We start from the raw sequence: 21,812 nt of genomic DNA, 5'->3' as shown, positions 1-21,812 counted from the left end.
AGCAAGTCAGTGGTTTGGAAGAACGCTGGGAACGCTCCTGAAGGGACTGAGTGAGGGTGGTCTCCAAGTCAGAAGCTGAAATTTGTCCTTTGGGTCAAACATTTGGTCTTTAGGACAAGACTGGAGAGGAGGCATTCAGCTGGGCCACGTCTGTGCCAGTGCACATGTGTTCTATGTATGTGCTACCCTGCACATTCCACTGGCAGCCTGAAGGGATCAGGAGCAAATTTCTCTCCTTTGCTCTAAACTCTGGCAGCTGAGCTGTTATCTGATCCTCCTGCAGATTGCTGTGGTTGGAGGCAAAACACAGGGCACAGCATTCTCAGGGATACCCAAGGAACTTAAGCATCCCTGCTAGGACTGGGGTTTCAAACTAATCACTAGGCTGGGCTTCAAGGAACTTCTCCAGGCCAGAGGGTAGGAAGGGGGCATGGATGACAATGTGAGGGTTTAACCCAGCCCCACAAGGATCAGTTGCTGGCTCTCCAGCCTCTGAAGTACTTAGGAGCCTTGCAGACTTGTGCTGGGATGGGTGATGTGAGGCTTGGCACTAACCAAAGGGCTTCATTTGGTTAGTCAGAGACATTATGGACAGAATTCAGTGAACACACCCCAGCTTCCCAGGTGGGCAAGCTCCAGTTCTGCCCTCTATTAGTCTTTTATCTCTCTTGGTTGCCTCCATCCTGCCAAACTACATCTTTTCATAGGATCATAGAATGGTGTGGGTTGGAAAGGACCTTAAAGCTCATCTTTTTCCACCCCCTGCCATGGGCAGGGACATTTTCCACTATCCCAGGTTGCTCCAAGCCCCATCCAACCTGGCCTGAAATACTTCCAGGGATCCAGTGGCAGCCACAGCTGCTCTGGGCAACCTGTGCCAGGGCCTCACCACCCTCTCAGCCAAGAATTTCTTCTTATCTCATCTAAACCTGCCCTCTTTCAGTCTGAAACCATTCCCCCTTGTCCTGTCACTCCAGGCCCTTGTCCAAAGTCCCTCTCCAGCTCTCTTGGAGACCCTGAGGGCACTGGAAGGGGCTTTAAGGTCTCCCTGGAGTCCTGTCCTCTCCAGGCTTAACAGCCTGACCTCCTCCAGCCTGTCTTCATGGCAGACAGCCCTGTGAGCACCATTCTGGTCAGTGAAGTCCTGTGCAGGGCTAACCCCAAGCTGACCCACAACCAGGAGAGTGGCACGAGGCCAGGGCTGCACCAGCTCAGCCCTGACCCCGTGCACAAGCTGTTCCCAGCAGTGCTAATCCAATTACAAAACAAACTTCCTTCCCCCATTATCAGGAGCTGCAGCATGCTAAACCAGCCCTGTGAATGTGGAGGGCTTTGTGAGGGAGCAGCAGTGAATGGCAGAGGGAGGAGGGATACAGAGCACAGGCAGCTGGGAGCACATGGGGCATTGCTGGGACAAGTGGATTAGAATTGTCACAAACAAAGGTCTTTGTTCTAACTTTATACTCCCAACAGGGTTAACCTTAAAGCCACATAAGGTTGTTCAGGCCCTTTTCCCTCCTGGGGATTAGCATCCTCATGAATAGGGATCCCTGTCACCTCTCTAGCCCTACTGGATGCCTGCCCTCACCCGCCCCATTCCCAAACAATGCTCATTCAGTCACAGGATAGCAAAGCACTAAATTAGCACTAAAATACCCTTGCAAGAGAACTTCAGTTCAAATTTTCTGGGGTAAAACTCCTGCTAGAACTGGAGTCATATATTTTTGGTGGTCAGGACAAAGAAAGGGGTTATTTCCTTTTATTTGGCATTGGTGAGATGCCACACCTGGATACTGTTTCCAAGTACATGAAGAGAAGAAGAATCCTGCTGAGGATGGTCAGGGGCAGGACAAGGGAGTTTCACTCCTTTACCCTGGAGAAGAAGGGCTCGGGAGAGATGTAATTCCCACTGCAATGACCAAGAGCCATTTTGCTGGAGCACTTGGACACACAGCCCAGCTGCAGGCAGTCCTGCTGGTCCATGACTGGCTCTGGGCAGCTGGTGCAATGCACACAGGTCTCATTCCTCTCATCCCTGGGCTCAGCAGGGATGCTCCTGAGATGGAGCCAGGCTGCTTGAGCAGGATTTCACCACAGGACTGCACAGCCAGCACTGCCTTCCAGGCAGTTTGCTCCCTGCCACAGCTCCTCAGGAAAACAGCCCCACACTGTGTGGGGAGCTGCATGGACACAAGAAGCCTCTTCATTCCCACAGCTTCCAAGAAGGCAGAGGATCCCCCATGATGAGCTCTTCACTGGAGACATCAGGGCACAGCAGGGCTGCTTAAGTGGCACTTGAAACCTCCTAAGTGCACCCAGATTTCTGCATCTCCAGCCCTTTCTGCAGGCTCTGGGAGAAAAGCCCTGCCACTGGAGTCACCTCCATCCCCAGCAGACAAAATGCCTCCCTGGGATGGAGAGAGGCAGCAGAGCTGCCAGCAGCCAAGTGGCTGTAAGGAGACACCGGCCAGCTCAATCCAATGCCTTTTAAGGAGTGGCAGAGGCTGAGGCATCCTGGACCAACCCACCAGACTTGTGCAGCTCCCAGCCACGGGGTGCACTCACAGACCACACTGGCCATGCCCCACGGCCCCCACAGCAGCTCAGAACTGTGCAGGGCAGCCAGGACAGCTGTCTCCCAGCTAGGATTGAGTCTGAAAAACCCCAAACTCCAGATAGCAGAGCAGGGTTCCTGCAGTGGCTGCAACACAAAATCCCCACAGTCCCATCAATCACCTCAGTGTCCCCCAGCAACCAGCAGGGACAGCTTCATCCTGGCAGCAGCCAGAAGGGAGGATGATGCTTTTTCACAAAGCCTTCACCAGGCCACTGCTAACTCATCCCACCAATGCCCAAGGGCTTTGCTCCACTGACAGAAAGGGTTTTGCTGGTCCAGCAGTGAATTTGCCACTGTCATCCCCACCCAGAGAGCAGAGGGGAAAAGGAATGTGCTGCTGGGGAGTAACAGCAGGATGGAGCTTAGGCTGAAGCATGGATAGAGGAAATGCATGTGCATGGGTATAAGAGCAACATCAGGAACAAGGTGAAAAGGCAAGAATGTATGAAACAGTACAGAGCATCAGAGAAAGGTTCAGCCAAAAAATAAAGAGGAGCAAGCTGGTCCAAAGACAAGGTGTCAGGAAGACAAACAACAAGAGTGGAGCCAGTAATTTCCCAGAGGAGATGAGGAGCTCTGTGAAATTCAGGGACTTTGCCTAAGATTTATGAGAGGTGAAAGAAAACAAGAAGGCAAAAGATCCCAAAGAGCACCCTCTTCTACAGGGAGTAACAGGAAAGTCCAAAATCAGCTCATCACTGCCCACAAAGAGTCTCAAAGACATGGCAAGGACATGACCACCTTTGTCCCCTGGGTCTCAGAGGGGACACTGACTGAACATGCCAATCTCAGTGTATCCAAAAGCACAGGGAAAATCAATTCCCTTAAAGCTCTTGTGTAACAAAATTTCCCTTTCCACTGTTTTGCTACACTGATCCCCCACTCAGGGGGGATGTGGGCACACAGTCCCATGAAGCAGGAGACAACCATGCACTGCTTTATTAGGCAGTGGTGCTGCACACATGGCCGAGGCCGGTCACTGTTCACGTTTGGCAAAGGATGGCAGTGAGCACTGAGCAGGGTGCAGTGAGGGCAGCCTGCCCTGCACTCTGCATGCCTTAGTGGCCCCGGGCAGGTCCTGCTCACCCCTGCCAGCCTCCTCACCTCGAGCACAGCTGTTTTGTCTCTCATGGGCAGAGCTAGGCACCCTCACGGAGGTACCTCAAGCCTGCTACCAGATGATTCATCCCCGTACTCGCACACACTGCCCCCCTCCCTGGACTCTCCAAGGTCCCAGCTCCAGTCCTGGCATGCCAAGCTCTGCCAAGGAGGCAGGTGTGGAGATGTGGACAGCCCCACTCAGCTCCTGGAACAGGGGGTCCTTCCAGTGCCACATCAGCACAAAACCAGAGCACGGGAGCCCCTGGGAGAGCAGGACGAGGGGCCCGGCTGCAGCAATCCCCGACAGCACCGGCTGTGCCCGGCGAGCCGCTCACGGGCTGACGGTCTGGAGCCCATCCTTGGCACGGCGGCGCTCAGCCCTGGGGATGGGCCAGTGTTGGGTGCAGCCAGCCTGGAGCCTGGCTCGTGGGGGTGATCCCTATAGGGTACGGATAGCCACCGGGTACAGCAAGGACATGTGCTCGGCGCCCTTGATGGGCAGCTTGCGGCTGGCGTAGTGATGGATGATCTCCGGCACGCTGTCGAAGGGCGGGCTGTGCTGGCCCAGCACGTACTTGTTCTCCTGGGTCCGTGACAGCTTCATGTGCATGAAGCCCTGGCTGCTCCTGCAAGGACAGATCAAGGCAGGGTTAGGGGGTAGAGCTGGCCCCGGCCTCCCCTCATCTCCTGACCCCCTGACACAGGCAGCCTGCCCCTGCAGCTGAGGGGACACTGCTGGTTCCTGTCTGCAGCCTGCACCACCCTGCTCCTGGCTGACTCCAACAAAACCCACAGAGCAAAGGAGGAACATGGCCAATGATGCTGCACAGTGCCCCTTGGGGAGCATGGCCATGCAGTGGGGTGTGCAGGGCCCACCCAGGGTGTGTGTGGATAGGGAAGGCATCACCTGGGCAAGAGCAGCAGGGGCACTTGCTGTAGAGTCATGGAGGGGTAGTGGGTTTTGCTCCTTATGTGCAACAAAGCCCCTTTTGCAACCACTGGTTCTCACAAGATCCCCTCAGCTCCCAGGACTTCAGTTCCCAGATCTCCAGCCTCACCGTGGCAAACCAGGTTTTTCTCCTCTGGCCCACAGCCAAAGGATTTTCTCCTTCCCCCTCTCCCCATGCCACCGCTGCGGGCTCCATAAAACCTGCTCAGCACAGCAAGAGCACTTCCCGGCACAGCACGGGCACCGAGCCACGCCGGGCTGTGCAGGCAGATCCTGCCACAAACACTGATTCCAAGTGACGGACTAATGGCCCTGTTGCTATTAATTTGCGTCTCCGAGGAGAGCCACAGCCTGTCTGCAGCGTCTGGATTGCACATTATGGCAAAATATTGATGACTTAAAAGCAGACAGGACCTCATCAGTGATGCTGAGCTGCTTGGAGTGCTGCACAGCCCAGCCCCATCCCCCCGGCTGGAGACGGGCCATAATGGACAGCCCAGCTGCATTAGCAGAATGGCTTTGCAATCCATTTAGAGACAGGAGCAAGGAGCCAGCTGTCCTGAGAGACAGCCACAGCCCCCCAGCATGGGCTGAGGAAAAGCAATAGCTTGGCTGTGTCCTGTATCCCAGTTGGGAGGGAACCGGAGCGCTGCCACATGGAGCCATGGAGAGCTGATACTGGTTGTGCTCAGCCCCAAGTGCTCCACAGGTCTTTGTCACAAGCTCAGGGATGTGATGAGATCACACCCCTAGAGAGATGAATGACTGAGGGAACAGGCTGCAAACACCAGCAGCCAGGACAAAGGGTTGGTGCTGCTCCTGCTGAGCACCTCTGCAGGCACAAGGAAGGACACAAAGCTTTGCAGTGTGGCCTCAGCCACTCTCGTGGACTCTCCAAGCATCTGAGGCAATGACATGACCCTGTCCATGACAGGCAGCGTGGGGCTGCCTAGTCTGGACCAGCCAGGACTGTCACAGCAGGGTTAAATCCTTCCAGCTACCTGACCTGCTCCTGGCTGCTCTCTCTTGTGCACATTTTCCTTTAAAGCAACACCAAAGTACTTTAGGTCAGCATTGGAATGCTTTTCAGACCATCTCCTTGGCTGTGCCTCCTTCCTCAAGGAAAAAAAAAAAAAGAGTTAAAAAAAATAGAGAGAGCTGCAGACAGCCAGCTTACAGCTATATAAAAAGCATCCCAGGGGATATTCCTTGAACAGGCTCTACAGAGAAAGGCAGTGGAGTAAAAATCCTCCTCTCAGGGCTGTGGGTTCTCCACAAACTCTGCAAGGACAGGCAATCCCCAAGCCACTCCCTGATGGGCTGGAGAAGGTGGGATACTGCTGCACACCATGGCAGAGCCACACATGCCAACTGAGAGGAAGATTTTGCCATAAGACTGAGGATGATGGCAAGAAGTAAGGGAAAAACCACTAAGAAACAGGTGACTGGCTGGAGAGGTGATGGAAAGCCACTTTTGGGGATGGAATGCCACCTCCCAAGCTCTCCAACACACAGCTGGCTAATGCCACTCCCAAGGCAATGGTGAGACCTCTTGCAGATCCAAGTGCAGCTCCCCAACCAGAAGAAGCTATTGCTCCAAAATGGCTCACAAGCCAGGGCAAGGAAAAAACACAGAAAATTAAAATATCAGTAAAAATTAAATCATCAGTAAAAATTCTGACCAAAAAAAGGGAAAGGAGGGAGCTATTCCAGAAGGGTTTGTTGGCTAATCTGAAAGCTCTAAATGCAGAAGTAAGAAAGTGTATTTTCAGTGGAGCTCCTGCCCTGGTTTGGTGCTGAAGGCAACAAAAAAATGTGGAGAGACACAGAGCAATCTAATTCACAATTGTGCCACTGGGAAATAAACAGAAAGGCTGATACCCCTTGGGAGCAATGCAGGTAGAGAGACCACTGGGGAAACTCAAAGTATACTGAGAAAAGCACAGGGTTAAGGGGCCTGTTGTTGGGCAGGGGTAGCTGAAGTGCTCAATGAATACTTATTTCCCACCTGGCAGGAACAGAGCTAATATAGCTGTCCAGCAGAAGAGCTAGAAGGTATTTGCTCATCCATCATCATCTTCAGACAGTAACAGCTTTGATTTTGTGGATTTGTGCTGCCCCAAGAGCCAGGAAAGAGCTGGATGAGGAGCTGTGGGCAGTTCCCCCCCTGTCAGGACATATGCAGAGATGCTTCATGCAATTTTGGCATCCAGGGAATCTGGAAAACTTGGGGAGAATATAAAGATTCCCCAAAAACCACAAGCAGAAAACAAGCTGTGCTGTGGGGATGAGGTTTTCCTACTGGCAAACCAGAGCAGGGCAAAGCCCTCTCTACAGCTGAGCAATGGATCTGTGGGCTGCGGAGGTAAGGATGGATACCCACATTTCCATCAACAGCAGGCTCTTACAAACTTTCTTTTCCCATAAAACTAAGCTACAAAAGAAAAGAGGGAACAAGAAAACAGAGCTGGAAGCTGTAACCAGACACAACTGACTGAGAAGTGAGGCACATCATTTGATCCATCTGAGAGATTATTAGCACTGCCAAGGAAGAGCAGTGGGCCTCCAGACCTTCCCGAGAGATGTTTTTTGCCAGAGACCAAACCAGAAACCTGTGCCACACCACAGAAAAGTGCAGGGCAGTCCTGCTGGTCCTGGCTGAGATTTGTCCTTTGGGTCTTTAGGAAAAGATTAGAGAGGAGCCATTCATACTGCAGCCATTTCTGCCCACTCGTGGTCATCTCATAGTTAGCCAACTAGCATGGGCACAATTCACTTGGGGCACCCACCTAAGGGTCACCTGTGCTGTGGGTGCACCCCCCCAGGCCTGGCAGGCTCACTCACTTCAAGGAGAGGGAGAAGTCGTTCTTGCTGGTCTCGCTGTTGCGCACCAGGTAACTGGCCTCCTTGCACAGCCGCAGCAGCGTCTCCGCGTCCGTCCGGCTGATGGCCCCGTGGTACCAGCTGCAGGGAGAGGGCACACAGACACACTGCCAAGGGCTCTGCTGGGCTGGGCACACAGACACACTGCCAAGGGCTCTGCTGGGCTGGGCACACAGACACACTGCCAAGGGCTCTGCTGGGCTGGGCACACAGACACACTGCCAAGGGCTCTGCCCTGGGGCAGCAGCAATGCCAGCACCTCCCCAGGGACTGCAGCCACACTCAGGGAGAGGGAAGGGGGTGGCATCACTGCGGTTGGGAGACAAGGGGCAGGGACAAACAGGCTGAAATGTGGAGCAAAGGAAGACAGGAAGAAGCAAGTCTGCCCCAGGGGATCCTCATGGTGTGGCCACAGGGCTCCCTAGTGCAGTGGAAGGGTCAGGCAGCCATGCTGGGCAGGCAGGACTCACCACTGGCTCTCCAGGGGCAGGGCAGGGTCAATCCTCTCCCCAACAAAGGGGCCAGGCTCAGCTGTCAGTGTCTTTGTGTTCTTGAGGCTGCTGGAGCCGTGCCTGAGGACAGCCCTGGCCTTCTCCTCCCTGCAGGGCGAGGTGCGGCCGTATCCCAGCCCCTCCGAGGGACCTGCAAGACAGACAGACATCACAGGCTGGGATCCTAACTTCCTCTGGCAGGAAGAGCCAGAGCCACTTACATCACACTGGGTCACCTCACACTGCCCCATCCCCCTGGTCTAAGCAAGGGCAGGGCAGCTCTTGGGCTCACTGCAGTGTCCAGGCTGGAGCCAATAGCTGAGCCATGGAAGACATTTCCAGAGAGGTTTCAAAAGCTCAGGAGGTTTTGCTAATGCAAAAATAGATTCAGTGGCTGTAGTACAGGGTTAAGTGAGATACAGCAAGAAGAGGTTCCCCAATCTCAGAGGAAGTGGGGACAGATGGAGCTAAAGAAAGCAGTCAGTTTGGAACCAATGGACACATTCTGCTGGCAGAAATAAATATGGGTGAAAAAACAATTCCCCGAGGTGGGAAGGGGATATTTTGACTGCAGGTACCTCCCTGACACTGCCACCTGCCTGTCACCAGCCCAGCCACAGCCAGGAGTGTGGGGGACTGACCGAGCCGTGCCCCAGGGACCTGGCTTGTTATTTCCACGCAGGATGATTTCAGCTTTAACAATATCAGTTCTCCTTCCTCCCAAGAGTTCATTATTGCTCCCTGTACCACCAATCCCCTTGCACAAATTACTTATTGATCAGGCAGAGCTGCCACAGTGTGGGGCTGCCAGGGGCTTACATTGAGGCAGCACAGTCACCCTGGAGGTGGCCGAGGCCAGAAATGCCCTAGGACTACTGGAATGCCCCAGACAGGACAACTCTCCATGCTTCCTGGCTGCTGGAGGGGAAGGTAAAAAATAGCCAGAGGAATGGTTTCCTCTCTAGCAGGGCATCCTATAAAGCAGCTGTTTGAGTGACACCTTGTCCAGGCCCTGTGCAGGTGAGCAGGACTCCAGACCCCCTAGCACTGCAAGGAGAGGAAGGCAGCCAAAAGCAAACCCAGCCAAAATCCTCTGCAGCTTAGCACGGCATAAACCACCCCGAGCACAGCTCAAGGAGGAGGTGCCTGGCATTATGGCTTGACAAGCCCTGCTTCTGCAGCACTCTGGCTTTTCACCAGCCCTGCTCGCCCTTGTACATCACACACAGCCTTCAATTTCAACTCATCCCCTTAAAAAAAATTGGGGCAATCATTAAAAAGCCAGACAATCAAACAGCCCAAGTGTTTGCTGGCGGCAGAAAGTCATTGCATTCCAGGCTCAAAAGAAATGCATTGCACCTGTCAGAGGGAGACAGAGGCAGGTGCATGATTAAACAGGATATTAAAAACAAGCCCTTAGGAGGAAGAAGACATCCTTCAAGACGTTCAAGTCACCCCCAGACATGGGAAATAGAAAATGAGACAAAACTCTGGCAAGATAAACTTAACAAAACAAAGCAAGGCAAGTCAGAGGGAAAAAAAAAAAGAGACTCCGTGTTGCTAAAACCAGGAAAAATGACAAAGTGATGTATTCATCAGGAGCAGGATGCATGTCGGAGCCACTGTGGGGATAATAAATGATGGGGGAAAAGAAGAGCCTGCATAACAAAGAGATTAATTTTTCTTGACACCTGCATTCATTGCAGGAAGAGGATCAGAAAATTCCCACCTGCCAAGACCTTTCTTCTTGAGGACTGATCTCAGCCTGCAGCATCCCTAGGGATTTGGGAAACACCCAACAAAGCCCTGGCAGCGCGGCCACTTTGCTCTCGAGTGCCCCCACCATCAGCACCAAAATAAGGCATCACCTGCAGCCTGTGCTCAAGCCCACCCGGGAGGCAGCAAAGGCCACACTGGCTTTTATCTTATGAAGCTCTGCAGGGATCTGGGTAGCTGCAGATAAGGAAATCAGACATCTGCAGCTGGCACTGCAGTGAGTGCCCACCCGGACGGCGTCAGTGACACACAGGCGGGCCCTGCACGCTGCTACACAGGAAAAGGCACGGCTTGCATCCCAGCTCCCCACCGGGAACAATCCAGTCATGGCTTTCCACAAACTCCCCCCACCTAATGCTCTTGGCAAAATCCTAATTCACCACAGCACAAGAGCAAGGTCCTTGAAATATTAATAAAGGGTTAAAAGAGAAGCAGAAATATTTGGCTTTCATAAGTGAGACTGCCAGCAGCATCCAAAGGGGATTTACCCAGGGGCTCTGTGCTCAGCACACACAAAAAAGGTTTCACAGCAAGGCAAACCTGAGATGACAAAGTGTACCTGGGAGATTTGGCTGCTCAGGATAGCAAAAGCAAGAGTGGAGAATCCACAGGGACCTCCTGACACTAAGCAGCAAGGTAATAAAACAGCAGAGGAAATGGAGCAGTGCTAAATAATGAAGAGGGGGAAAAACAGCCCCAGCTTCAGCACTGGGATCTGAATTAGCTGCTAACACACCTGTAAGGGACCTGGGCATTAAAAATCAGTCAATGAAAGAAAACATCAGCTAAATACTCAGTACAGTTGTTGAGAAGACCTTAAAAGCAGCAATCAAATGTTGGGAATTTGGAGGCAAAGAGGAGAGAACAAAAGGGACAGTAATGACTCTGCCATGCCACGGAGTAATCCCCCAGAGCAGCTCTGCTGCTGCGAGCAGAGGCACCAAAGAGACAGTGCCTCTTTGCAGCAGAAGGTACAGCAGGACAAACAGCCGTGTCCAGCACATGACAACTGAAGGGCAGGAGGAGCTGGGGGAGGGCAGAGGAGAAGGGTCATGTCTGGCACTGCCCAGGGCAAGCCCCAAGGCATCACAGCAGTGCAGAGTCTCAGCAAGCAGGGGCTGCAGCCCCCCAGACACGGCGCTGTCACGCAAGACCCACCATTGGCGTCTTCGTAGCTGTGCTGCGCAGGGAGGGGGGCACCAGCCTCCCCATCCGGGGGGCTCTCACTGCTGTCCAGCTGTCCCACCGGCGGGGGCCATGGCAGGTCTTTAATGACCTTGATTTCAACTGGATGGGGGGTGGGGAGGGTGAGGGAAACAGAGAGAAAGAGAGAGAAAGAAAGGGTTTAGAAAAACCATCAGCAACACCAGAGACCCACAGAGAAGGAGAGCAGTTGTGGGGGGAAAGACCTGAAGACTAAATTCCCAGGAGCCCTACATCAGTTTGGCCATCTCATCCCCTCGACAGTACCAAGCAGGGACAGGCCTGAGGTGGGGCACATTCCCAATGGAGAGACCCTGCTCCTCCCATCAGCTTTTCCAGCCAACCCTCTCTGGGGTTTGGGGGAGCCTGCAATCACCCCTTTCCACACACTTGTCTGTCTGGGGGTCTTGGCCAACCATCCCATTGCCATCTGTCCTGCCTGTGCATCTCTCTTGCCCTAGGTACCTCCCAGTGACACACAGGGTCCACATTTCCCTGCCAGGCACCAGTGGGTTGCAGCCATGTGCCAGTAGCAGCTGCCCATCAGCAGGGGTCCCATGGACCCCGCAAAGGGGGAATGGGCCAGCAGAGACATTTTGTCATCACTGGAGAGAAAAAAAAAAACCCACAAAACACAGCAGGATCTGCTCTGGCTTCAGAAAAAAACAGGGGGCAGGTCCCAGCATAGCCCAGGGAACAGCAACCTGACTCCCTTGGGACTCGGAGCAGGCCTGAAGCACCCTGGGCAGCACCCACATGTATCTACACATGAGCCAGACCTGTGAACACACCACCTCCACCCAGGGATATCAAGCAAGGCAGCTCATCCAGAGCACAGACACCCCAGCACAAACCCAGCCCAGCAGAGCACGGTGATCCATGATGGAGCCTGACACGCCGAATCCTCGGCACGGGGTGCTGTGGGACCTGGTAGCCCAAGGACAAGTGACACTGTGATACTGAGCTCAGCACACACATCTCCAGCTCACACTGCCCAAACCCAAAAAGGTGAACCACTCCCCAACCCCAAATTTCCACATGTCTCTCTGCCATCATCTCCACACAGTGCAGTGCCACCAGCCCGAGCACCCTCAGCAGCAGCTGCAGCACAGACACACAATGCTGCAATTAAAATGCATCCTAGATAAGAGCGTAGCAATTAGCCAGCACCGGCAAGGAGCCAGTGCTAATGCACAGCATGGATTTCCTCATTACCAAACACAAACACAATCGATCCCACAGCACGGATAAATAGGTCAGGGGGCCTGGATGAAGGCTCCTTGGCTATCCTCCTGCCCTGAGGAAGGAGGGATCTGCTTGAGCCCAGGGTTGAACCTACCCCTGCAGCGCAAGGTGTTAATTTGCACCAGAGGCTGTGATGGGTCAGAGCACAGAAGAGGCAATGGGAGACAGGTGTTGGACAGGTTACCAAGGCAGTTCTATCCACGCTGTCCAGCCTGGCTCCCTGCTCAGAGAAACAGCTTCTGCAAGAGCACAAGTACTCCCTGAGCTATGAAAACACAGAGACCAGCATAACTGACCCCCAGAAGATGAAGGAACCCCAAAGATCCAGCTTCATAAAAAGTGTTGCTTGCTTTATGGCTGCTCCCATCACTCACCTGCAAAGGCTTTGGAGATCCTCTCCTTCTTCCATTCCCAGGGCTGGTCATATTCCTCTGGTGGCCTCTCATCATCCTCAGGCAGCCGGGACTCCCTGGGCCTGGGGCAGGCTGAGCAGTCACTGTCCATGTCTGGCACAGGCTCATAGGGGGTGTCATAGAGGTGCAGCGGCCGGGCAGGAGCCTCCCGCAAGCCCTTCTGGCGGATCTCTGCCCAGAGAGGAGGGAAAAGACCATGAGCCTTCTGCCCAACACAGCTATGGTCCCCAAAATGGTGCTAGATGACAGGGTCAGTGTCACCTGTGGTAAAATGGGGTAGGGAGCAATAGCAGAGGAGAAGACAGTGAGCAGCTGCCAGGAGCAGGAGAGCGGCTCGGCAGCACCAAGATGCCCACAGTCCCACACCCCCACTCCTGGGCAGCCTGGCAAAATGGGCTCCACGGGGACAGAGTACCCTGAGCCTGATTTCCTGCAGGCAGTGAGGCTGGGTTTCTCCCCTGGACACCCAGAGTGGTTGGTTTAATAAAATGTGCTTCCCTCAAGCAAAACTAAGTCTCTCCCACAGGCACAAGCAGTCTCTCCACTGCTTGCTGGTTTTTCCAAGAAATATAATGGACTACTTCAAAAAGCCACATGAGCTTTCCAGAAATCACTTACTCCAGGAAAACCACAGAGCTGCAAAGCAGTGCCAGAGCCAGCATGGTGACCCTGAGCACTGCCTTCAGGAGCACATGCTCCCAGCTCACCAGCTTTCCAGCCCTAGACAGGCCCACTGGGGGCCCTGCTGCTGCAGCAGACACAGCATGTTCTGGCCCAGTCCTAACTGAATTAAATAGCTCCCACATCCATCTTAGTTTTAATCCAGATGCATGGAATGTCAGGTCTCTCCTGACTCAACCTGGCAACTGGGGTCCTGGGGGACAGCATCGCAGGGAGAGATGTGCCTGTAGTGCTCAGACAGCCTTTGCATGCTCCTGCAAACCCAGTGCACAAGGATAAAGCTGGGAAAATTTGCCTGCAAAATGGCTGTCCCCCACCCAACCATCACCCAGGTTTGCCTTATGTGGGGGCTGCAAGGAACAGAGTACAGTGGCCACCAAACTCAGGGACCAGAGGTGTAAAGAGTGGCCTTTGCGTGACACCTCCCACCTTACCAGCCATCATCTTCTGGGCTTCATATGGCTCCATATATCCATCATTCTCCATCACCTTCTCCAGCCCTGCCTGGCTCCCTGCCACCTGTGCCGCATCAAAGGGATCTGCATAGTCCTCCAGAACAGCCAGCTGGAACAGGGCAAGAACAGGAAAAGGGTTAAGGCACTCTCTGCCTTTATTGGCAGGTGGAAGGCAGAGCCCACCATGAGCTCCTCCAGCAGCAGCCAGAGCGACCACTGAGAACCCAAACCCACACCATGGCAGCCCTACAGAGCCCTGCAGGCAGCTGACAGCTTTCCAGGCACCAGCATTTGGCTGTGGAAATGCTCCAGCCTTTGTCCTGAAAGCTGAGATGGAGCCAAGCAGAGCAGAAGGCAGCTCTGCCCCTCCTTCACCATCAGGCCCCAACTGCCAGCACCCACATGCATGTCCTGGCCCAGTCCCCACTGCAGCACAGGGCTGCCAGCAGTGATGCACCCCTCCATGGCACACAGATGCTCTCCTGCACACAGCCACATTTCCTTTCCTGAGGTGGAGAAGGGGCACAGATCCCAAAACTGGGGTGTCAGCTGGCACTGGCACAACTAGGAACTCATTGCTTACTTTCCAGGGCTCCTGTGCACTCATTCGAAGAGCTTTTCTAACAAAAGGGCTAAGAATAGCCTATGGCTTCCTCTCCACTCCTTCCCAGGCCTCCACAGCATCTCCAGACACAAGTTAAGTCAGACAAGATACAACCTTCCTCCAGGAAGCCAAACCAGGAGTTTCTCAAGTGCCATGTCACAGGGTCAGCAATAAATTCCTGAGATTTACACTTATTAGTGAAAAGGATCCTGCAGTAGGATATGGGGCATGTCCCAAAGCTCAATCCCCTCCAGCACTGGAGCCACATGCCTGCTCTAGCATCTCAGCAGCTTCCCAGTCAGACCACCCCACCACATGGCCCTGCAGTCCCCAGGAAGTCTGGAGCTGTACATCTACCAACAGCTCCAAAGCCTGCTCCCAAAGTGGGGCCAGGTAATATTTCCAGCAGCAATCAAATGCACCCAAGCACCTACCAGGACACAAACCCCCAGCTTGGGGGGGAATTTGCTACCACAAAACAGGCTATGCAGATGTCCCACAGCAAGGCCCAAATGTCCCAAGCACGGTGTGGCAGCTGCCTAATCCCACCTGGTGCCAGGCTCCATCCTCACCACTATGCTGCCCTGCTCCTGGCCAGCCACGGAGACAACGGCTGCTCACACATTCCTCTGCAGCTCCAATAATCAGCTTAAAACAAAAGATTTCTCCCTCCTTCCTGCGCAGAATGCCCAACAATAGCCTGTGACAGAAAACCCAGCAGGAAAAGGGAACAGGAACTGGAACTGTAAACACCTCCATGCAGTCCCAAGACTTGGCACCCCTGCGAGCTACATGAGCACACGGCTCTCTGTGCCTGGCTCACCACCTCCTCCCTAAACGTCCCAGCTCCATGGGCAGCTGATGCATGGGGAACAGGGTCAGCTCTCCAAACCTGGTCCCTCCATGCCAGGGCACAAGCACTTGCTTGTGATCATCCCCAGACTGCCCCACAGGAGCAGAACAGGGCTCAGACATGGGAGCTGCAGATGCTCTCCCCCCTCAGCAAGGTGGCAGAGGACAGATGGTGTCAGAGTACTGGCTCCACCTCAGGCAGGGGGCAGCGAGCCAGGACAGGGCTCAGGAGCAGCCAGCCCCCAGCTTTGCAGGGGGAGACAGGCAATCTGCTCTCACCTCTATCATCTGAGGGGTGACAGGCATCACTCAGGTCCCATCAAGCACTGGGGACACAAAGGAGCAGTGCAGCCCTTTGCTTGTCACCACCAAGGTGAAATTCCCCAGGGGAAACACAAATCACTGGTGACTTTGACAGCTGCTTGGTCAACCAGGACCTGCTTCCCACTGCTGCCTGAGAGATCTCAGTGAAGCTACTCCAAACAGCCAGGACATCCCATGGCCTCTCCCATGCCTTGAAAGCTGCAGAGGCTCTTGCTGCACCACAACACCTGTAGGGCACAGCCCTGTGACAGCAGCAGCATCCTCACACATGTGCTCAAGACAATGGCATGAGCAGGCCAGCAGTGTCCCTACACACACAAATGCACCAGCCCAAGAGCCACCGTGGGTCAATAGGCTGTGCCAAGTTCAATGCTAACTTTAGCAGAGCTCTCATGGCTCCAAGCATGCTGGGGGGCTGTGAAATGCAGTTTGCTGACCCTCCTGGGGTTAGCTGTCTCTTCCTTAAGCCCCAAGCCCAACCTGACCACATTCAAACCTGCCATGAACTACATTTCCTAGAAAGGCACAGACCTATCTTGCAGCTGGTGCCAGTCCTGGACCCTCCCTCTGCATACAGCAGCTTCAGACAGGGCCAGGAGGCTTCCCTGCATGCAGTGGTCACTGTTATAGAATCATTAAGGTTGGAAAAGACCTCCAAGACCATTAAACCCACCCTTATTACAAATGTATTTCCTGGTGTTTAGGTCTGGCTTCCCGGGGAGGAATGCACAAGCTCCAGCAGGCTCACAGACTGGGCCCCACACAGATGCTTCCAGGTCTAGAAAGCAGAGGATGGTGGAGAATCCTAACAGGTTTCTGTCAAGACCCCTAAAACTGGGTGTTTTGCCTGCAGAAATTTGCAGGGGAACTCAAAAGAGATTAGATGGACTTTGCTGGCAAAGGATGTGGTTTGCTGGGTTCAGTTTGGACCCAGAACAAATGGCTCTGGTTAGAGGCAAGCTCCTTGAGTTTGGGGGAATTTGCCACACTGGTTTGGTTCTCCACTGCCTCAAGGATGCCACTTCATAGGAGCAAGGTCTCCCAACTGTAGGGTGATGTAGAACATAAATCCATTTGTTCCTCACATGGTTGGATATTACAGCAGAGAGCCACAGAAAAGGTGGGAAGGCAATTACTGCTTTCAGGAGCATCACAACCTCGGGATGGACCAGCAAGCCCATGAGAATGGTGCCCCAAGCCCCAAGACTGAGGGGCTGGAGGCTCCAGCCAGTGCCAGGAATGGGGCAAACAGCAGGGATCATGCAGTCACTGGGCACACCCTAATGCCCTCGCACATGGGGCTGTATTACGGTTGCCCAGGAAACTGAATCCCTGACATTTCCTAATCTGAGTACTGGACTTTATGAGCCATGCAGGGCTCTCAGCAGCAGCCACAGTGCAAACTGCTGCTCCCAAGAGTGGGAGGGGGCCACAGCCCCCGGCAGGGCAGCTCCCAGGGGTGCCCTAAGCCCCCCCACTTTGCTCCAAGGCCAGGTATTTCCATGCTTTGCTCATGTTCCATGTTGCTGAGGGAGCTGCTCACTGCCTGCCCATCCCACCACACAGCTGTGGAGGCATCACCTGCTTGTACATAGCACAAGCTTAGCTAGATTTGAAATAATTTGGGAGCAAAGCAAAAGTCTGACACGCAAAGCCACCATCCCAGGGCAGCTCTTGGCGCAGATCAGTCCTTCAGGGAGCAGCCAAGCACCACTAGGACCTGGACACATCCTGCTTGAGCACAAGTGTTTTTCACATGTTAATCTGCCAGAGCAATGCAGACCCAGATCCCTGCTGCAGCACTGAGGCTGGTCTCATTCTATTATACATGCCAACAATAAGGGGAAAAAAAGAAAATCAAAACAAAATCAATGCAAAGAACCAAATCATCACTGTGTTATTTCAGTCAGCTTTTATGCTGCCCACCAGCGAAGGTGACAGATCACAGCTCTTCAAGAGCACTCACAGTTCAGACACCAAAATCCCAGGGCAGAGCTAGGGTTCCTTGCCCCATCTTGCCCAGAAACATTCTACCTGCCACCACCTTCTGCCACAACAAGATGTTCCACTCTTCACAGAGGTTTGTAGAGGATTCCTGGGGAGATCCTACACCTTAAAAATGAGTTTCCTGCCCTGGAGGTAAAGCACATTTGGGGTCTCCTCAGAAGATTGGGTAAATTGCACAAACTCCATCAGGTGCGAAATTCCTCCAGTTTTACACATCTGGCAGCTCAGCTTTTGGCAGACACTGAAGCCAAACCCAAAAGCAAACACAGAGCTGACCTTCCAAGAAGGGTCTGGTGCATGGCCCACAGGGGACAGCTGGGCTGGGCAGGGAGCCTAGGGCTGCAGCCGTGGCACAGGAGGAGGGCACACACGGCACCGACAGCACAGCATCGGCAGCGCGTAAGATGACTCAGATGGAGGAGCTCTCGCAGGAAAGACACACACCCAGGAGCTTCCTGAGCGGCTGTTCCCACACCCTGCAGCACTGACCCTGCACTCCCAGCAAGAACAGCAGCGACTGCTCCTGGTGGGCACAGGACAAAGGTGGCCTCAGGCAGATCCCCAAGCCCACCCTCATGCATGCCCTGGGTGCAGCCAGTACAGGTCTCCCTCAGCACATCTCTCCCCACCACACCTCAGTGGTGTTGTTTCTTGTGCCTAATCCAAACACAGCAGGGAAGACACCTCCAGAGTATCCACCTGGCTCAGGTGAACAGCACAGGGCCAGTCCATTGTCCACTGCTGTGAGGAAAGGCCTGGCACACCAAGCGGAACAAGGAGGACGTGTGCTGTCCACACCATTTGCAGCAGAGTTTGGAAAGCAGCACAAGCCACTGCAGAGCTCGCTCTAATGCATCCCTACAGGATGCTGCAGATCCCAGAGAAGGGGCAAAGATGTGACAGCTCCTGCTACAGCAGCAAAGCATCATGCAGCCCAGGCAAGAAGGATTCCTGTACCAAGATGTTCCTGTCCTTTCCATTCTCCAGAAGAAGCACGACAGCTACAGCAGGCACAGGGTGCCCAGGGAACACAGTCAGCCCCCAGCCACAACAAACCACATGGTCTCAGCCAAACCACAAAATCAGGAACCAGTGACTGCTCTTTCCACTTGTCTCCATCCTAATCATCCCCACTTGGAAGGGCTGCATATTTTACTAGAGTGATTTTCCCCATCAGTCCTTAACAAAAACCCTCTCTGCTCCAGCAGCTCTGTCTATATACACAGAATTGTACTTCTCCTTTAATCTCCAGCATCACCACAACCCAAGGGGTCTGCAGCCTCAGTCCCTGCAGCAGGTAGGGAACAGTGCCCACAGCCTCCTTCTAAGTCTGTGAGCACTGAGGCCCCTGCACAACCATCATCTCAGCAGAGGCTCCAGCCAGCTCCAGTATCCCTTCCCTGTTCCAGGATAGCTTGACATCACCAAGAGCAAGGGTCACAAGCAGAAGTAACCCCCCAGCGGGCACTTCCATCCTCCTGTACCTCCTTCAGGAAGAGCCACCATGATGCTGGAGCAGTTGGGAATCCCTCCCACTGCTCAGCCCAGTAGATGAGAGCTGCAAAGGGCTTTTCAGCCCAACACACTTGCTCTACATGGTGGATGCTCCCTGACTCCTCCAGGAAAACTGCATTAATGGACAGCTGCAAGCACTATCAAATATTTCCACTTTTAGTCTGGTCTCATCCAGTCTCTGGAGCTCTGTGTCCATCACATACCAGAGCACTAAAGAATTAGAAGTCTCCTCCCTACAGTGGCATGCAGGAGAACATCAATAATCTAATCACTCTCTATCTTGGAAAAATAAAGGGGTCTTCAGCCTAGCACTGTTTGAGCACAGCTTCCTCGAATGTATCCAACCTTTTGACTTCTCCAAACTTCTCAGATTCTCCCCAGCCTTTGGATCCCCAAACAGCCTGGCTGTACCTGTCAGCAGTCCCTGCTTCTCTCAGCCCTGGCTCAGCCCTTTGCACATCACAGCCTGAGCCCACATTCTCCTGCTCTGATCCTGCAACACATGTTCCAGAGTAAAAACCATTCAGACTGCCTCAGCAAACCACAGCACCACAGTGGCACCTCTGGTCCCTACTACCAGTGCCGCGTTCCTCATCCCCCTCTGCTGCCAGCAGCAGCCAGTTTAGCCAGCTCAAAAGGGGAGATCTGCTGGGCCACTCGAGAGATCTCCTAAAAGCAATTAGTCAGTACAGGCAACTTCCCAAGATCCGCCAGCAACAAGTTTTCCTATCTGCTTAAAATATTCTCTAGCAGATTTTTCCCGGTGCTCATTTCATTGTGCCGCCCGGCAGTGCCAGGACCACGGATGGCATCACTGACTGTATCCGCGATTCCCTCCGCCAGCCAGATCTGCAATCCCGTCGAGTTCGCCTGACAAGCCCCGTCTTGCAGGCGGCAGCGCTAGCGGGCACTAATTACCCCCTCCTGCCTTTTTTTGCGCAGTCCCCGCATCAGCCTCTCCTCCAAGAGAGGAGGCCCGGCACCAAGGGCCGCAGCCCCGCTTGGGCTTATCCACCACCAAGTCCTGGTGCCACTCAGAGCCCGTCTCCCCATGGGGAGCTTCTGCCCAGCTCCTACCTTTAACCGGCGATGTTTCTCGCCTCCCTGCCAGCACCGGCAGCTCCAGGCTCTGCTCTCAGCCCTGGAGAAGCCGGCGAGGGGGGGCGGCAGACAAAGAGGCGCTGAGGCTCCCTGACAAAGCACCACGGCATCTCTGGGGGTCCGGCCGCCGCCGCTGGCACGGGCAGCCCGGGCAGGCGGGCAGAGGGAGATCCGCCAGGCACGGAGCGGTGCGAGGCCCAGGGTCACCGGCCCCAGCGTCGGAGGGCACCGCAGACAGTGCTGTGCTCCTCTACGAGCGCGGTCCCGCTGGGGATCATACCTGCCTCCCGCGGGAGCCGCAGGAGAAGCCGGGGCCGCCCCCGGTCCCGCTGACGTGTGCCCGGCATGTCGGTGCTGCCGGGGCACAGGGGAAAGAGCCCCGTGGAGTCTGGCCGGGCCCCCCGGGTGCTCGAGGATCCCAACCCTGCTCCTTACTGCGGATGCCAACAGTCTGGCGGGACCACCGAGGCCATCTCCGTGACCGAGGCGCTCAGGCTCCACCTGCCCCGAGGGTCCCGGTCCTGCACCTCACGGCAGGGGCCGAGGCTCCGGGCGGTCACTCGGGACACCGCAAGTGGCGGGATACCGCGGGGAGAGCACCAGGGCCCCGTGTCCGGTCACTCACCTCCTGCGGCGGCTCGTCGGGCGGTTCGGGACCGGCCGGTGGCGAGCTGGGGGGGGCCGGCACCGGCGGCGGCGGCGAGGGGCTGGCGGGCACCTTTTCCACCGCCTCCACCTTGATGAGCCGATGCTTGGGCGAGACGTAGCGGGGCCCGTCGGGGGTGGCGGCGGGCGGCGGGCCGCTGTAGGGGTCCTCGAAGTCGCGCTCTTTCTGCAGCCGGTAGGCCGCCACGATGTCGGGCTGGGCGGCGGCCAGCGGCTCGGCCGCGCCCCCGGGCGGCAGGGGCGGCTGAGGCGGCGGCCCGGCGCGGTAGTCGGGCTTGGGCGGCGCGGGCGGCGCGGGCCGGGCGCTGCGGAAGCCCAGGTGCTCGCGGAGCCAGCGGGCCATGGTGCCCACGCACTGCGGGGCCCCGCCGGCCCCCGCCCCGCCGCTGCAGCCGCCGCGCTCCGAGCCGGCCGCTCCGCTCAGCAGCATCGGCGCCGGCGGACTGAGCGCGGCGGCGGAGCTCGGGGGGGGCGCGGGGGAGGCGGCCAGTGCCACCTGCCGGAGCGCCGGCTGCGGGGCCTCCCCCGCCCCGCCCGCCCGCACCGCGGCCCCGCGCCCGCTCCCCCCCGCGCGGCCCGGCGCGGCCCTCAGCGCGGCCCGGCCTCCCCGGCCCGCCTCCCCCGGGGCCCGCCCCGCTCCCCGCCGCCTTCCGCCGCGCCCGGCCCTCCTCGGCGCTCCGGGCCGTCCCCCGCGCCCGGGCGGCTGAGGGCTGGCGGGTCGCTCCCGGCGGCCTCGGGCCCGATCCGGCCCCGGAGCGTCCTTCGGCACCAGGGGAAAGGCCCCCGGGGAGGCAGGGCGGTAAAGGGTCCCTCATGGGATCACAGAACGTCCTGAGCTGGAAGGAGCCCACGAGGGTCATCCAGTCCAGCTGCTCGGTCGAACCCGCTGCCCGGGAGGTGTTTGGTGGGAGCAGCCCCGTGAGGGCCCC

At 55.6% G+C, this 21,812-nt stretch overlaps 1 protein-coding gene across 2 annotated transcripts; it reads right to left on the bottom strand.

The window, feature by feature from the left end:
• Window positions 1-1,736: 1,736 nt before the first annotated feature.
• Window positions 1,737-21,428, bottom strand: LOC311158319 (SH2 domain-containing adapter protein F-like). Of its 2 annotated transcripts, XM_084213660.1 has the most exons (7): window positions 20,843-21,428; window positions 13,794-13,923; window positions 12,640-12,849; window positions 10,976-11,104; window positions 8,021-8,192; window positions 7,512-7,631; window positions 1,737-4,344 (listed from the first exon to the last, which is right to left on the bottom strand). In XM_084213660.1, the coding sequence occupies exons 1-7, from the start codon at window positions 21,311-21,313 to the stop codon at window positions 4,158-4,160; spliced, it is 1,419 nt and encodes a 472-aa protein (XP_084069786.1). In that variant the 5' UTR covers window positions 21,314-21,428; the 3' UTR covers window positions 1,737-4,157. The 2 variants fall into 2 exon arrangements, with proteins under 2 accessions (XP_084069786.1, XP_084069787.1); XM_084213661.1 differs by lacking the exon at window positions 10,976-11,104.
• Window positions 21,429-21,812: the final 384 nt, after the last annotated feature.

Source organism: Fringilla coelebs (genome assembly GCF_963513975.1).
Source record: "Fringilla coelebs genome assembly, chromosome: 12".
In the NCBI taxonomy this organism is placed as follows: Eukaryota; Metazoa; Chordata; class Aves; order Passeriformes; family Fringillidae; genus Fringilla; species Fringilla coelebs.
Note: the sequence above shows the minus strand (reverse complement) of the source record. Positions and strands in the feature narration are given on the sequence as shown.

Coding starts and splice junctions, on each gene's coding strand:
- LOC311158319 (XM_084213660.1), bottom strand. CDS start 21,313: ATGCTGCTGAGCGGAGCGGCCGGCTCGGAGCGCGGCGGCTGCAGCGGC. Junction 11,105..12,639: donor GATCTCCAAAGCCTTTGCAG/GTGAGTGATGGG, acceptor CCCCCCATCCAG/TTGAAATCAAGGTCATTAAA. Junction 4,345..7,511: donor GACTTCTCCCTCTCCTTGAA/GTGAGTGAGCCT, acceptor CTGTCCTTGCAG/GAGCAGCCAGGGCTTCATGC.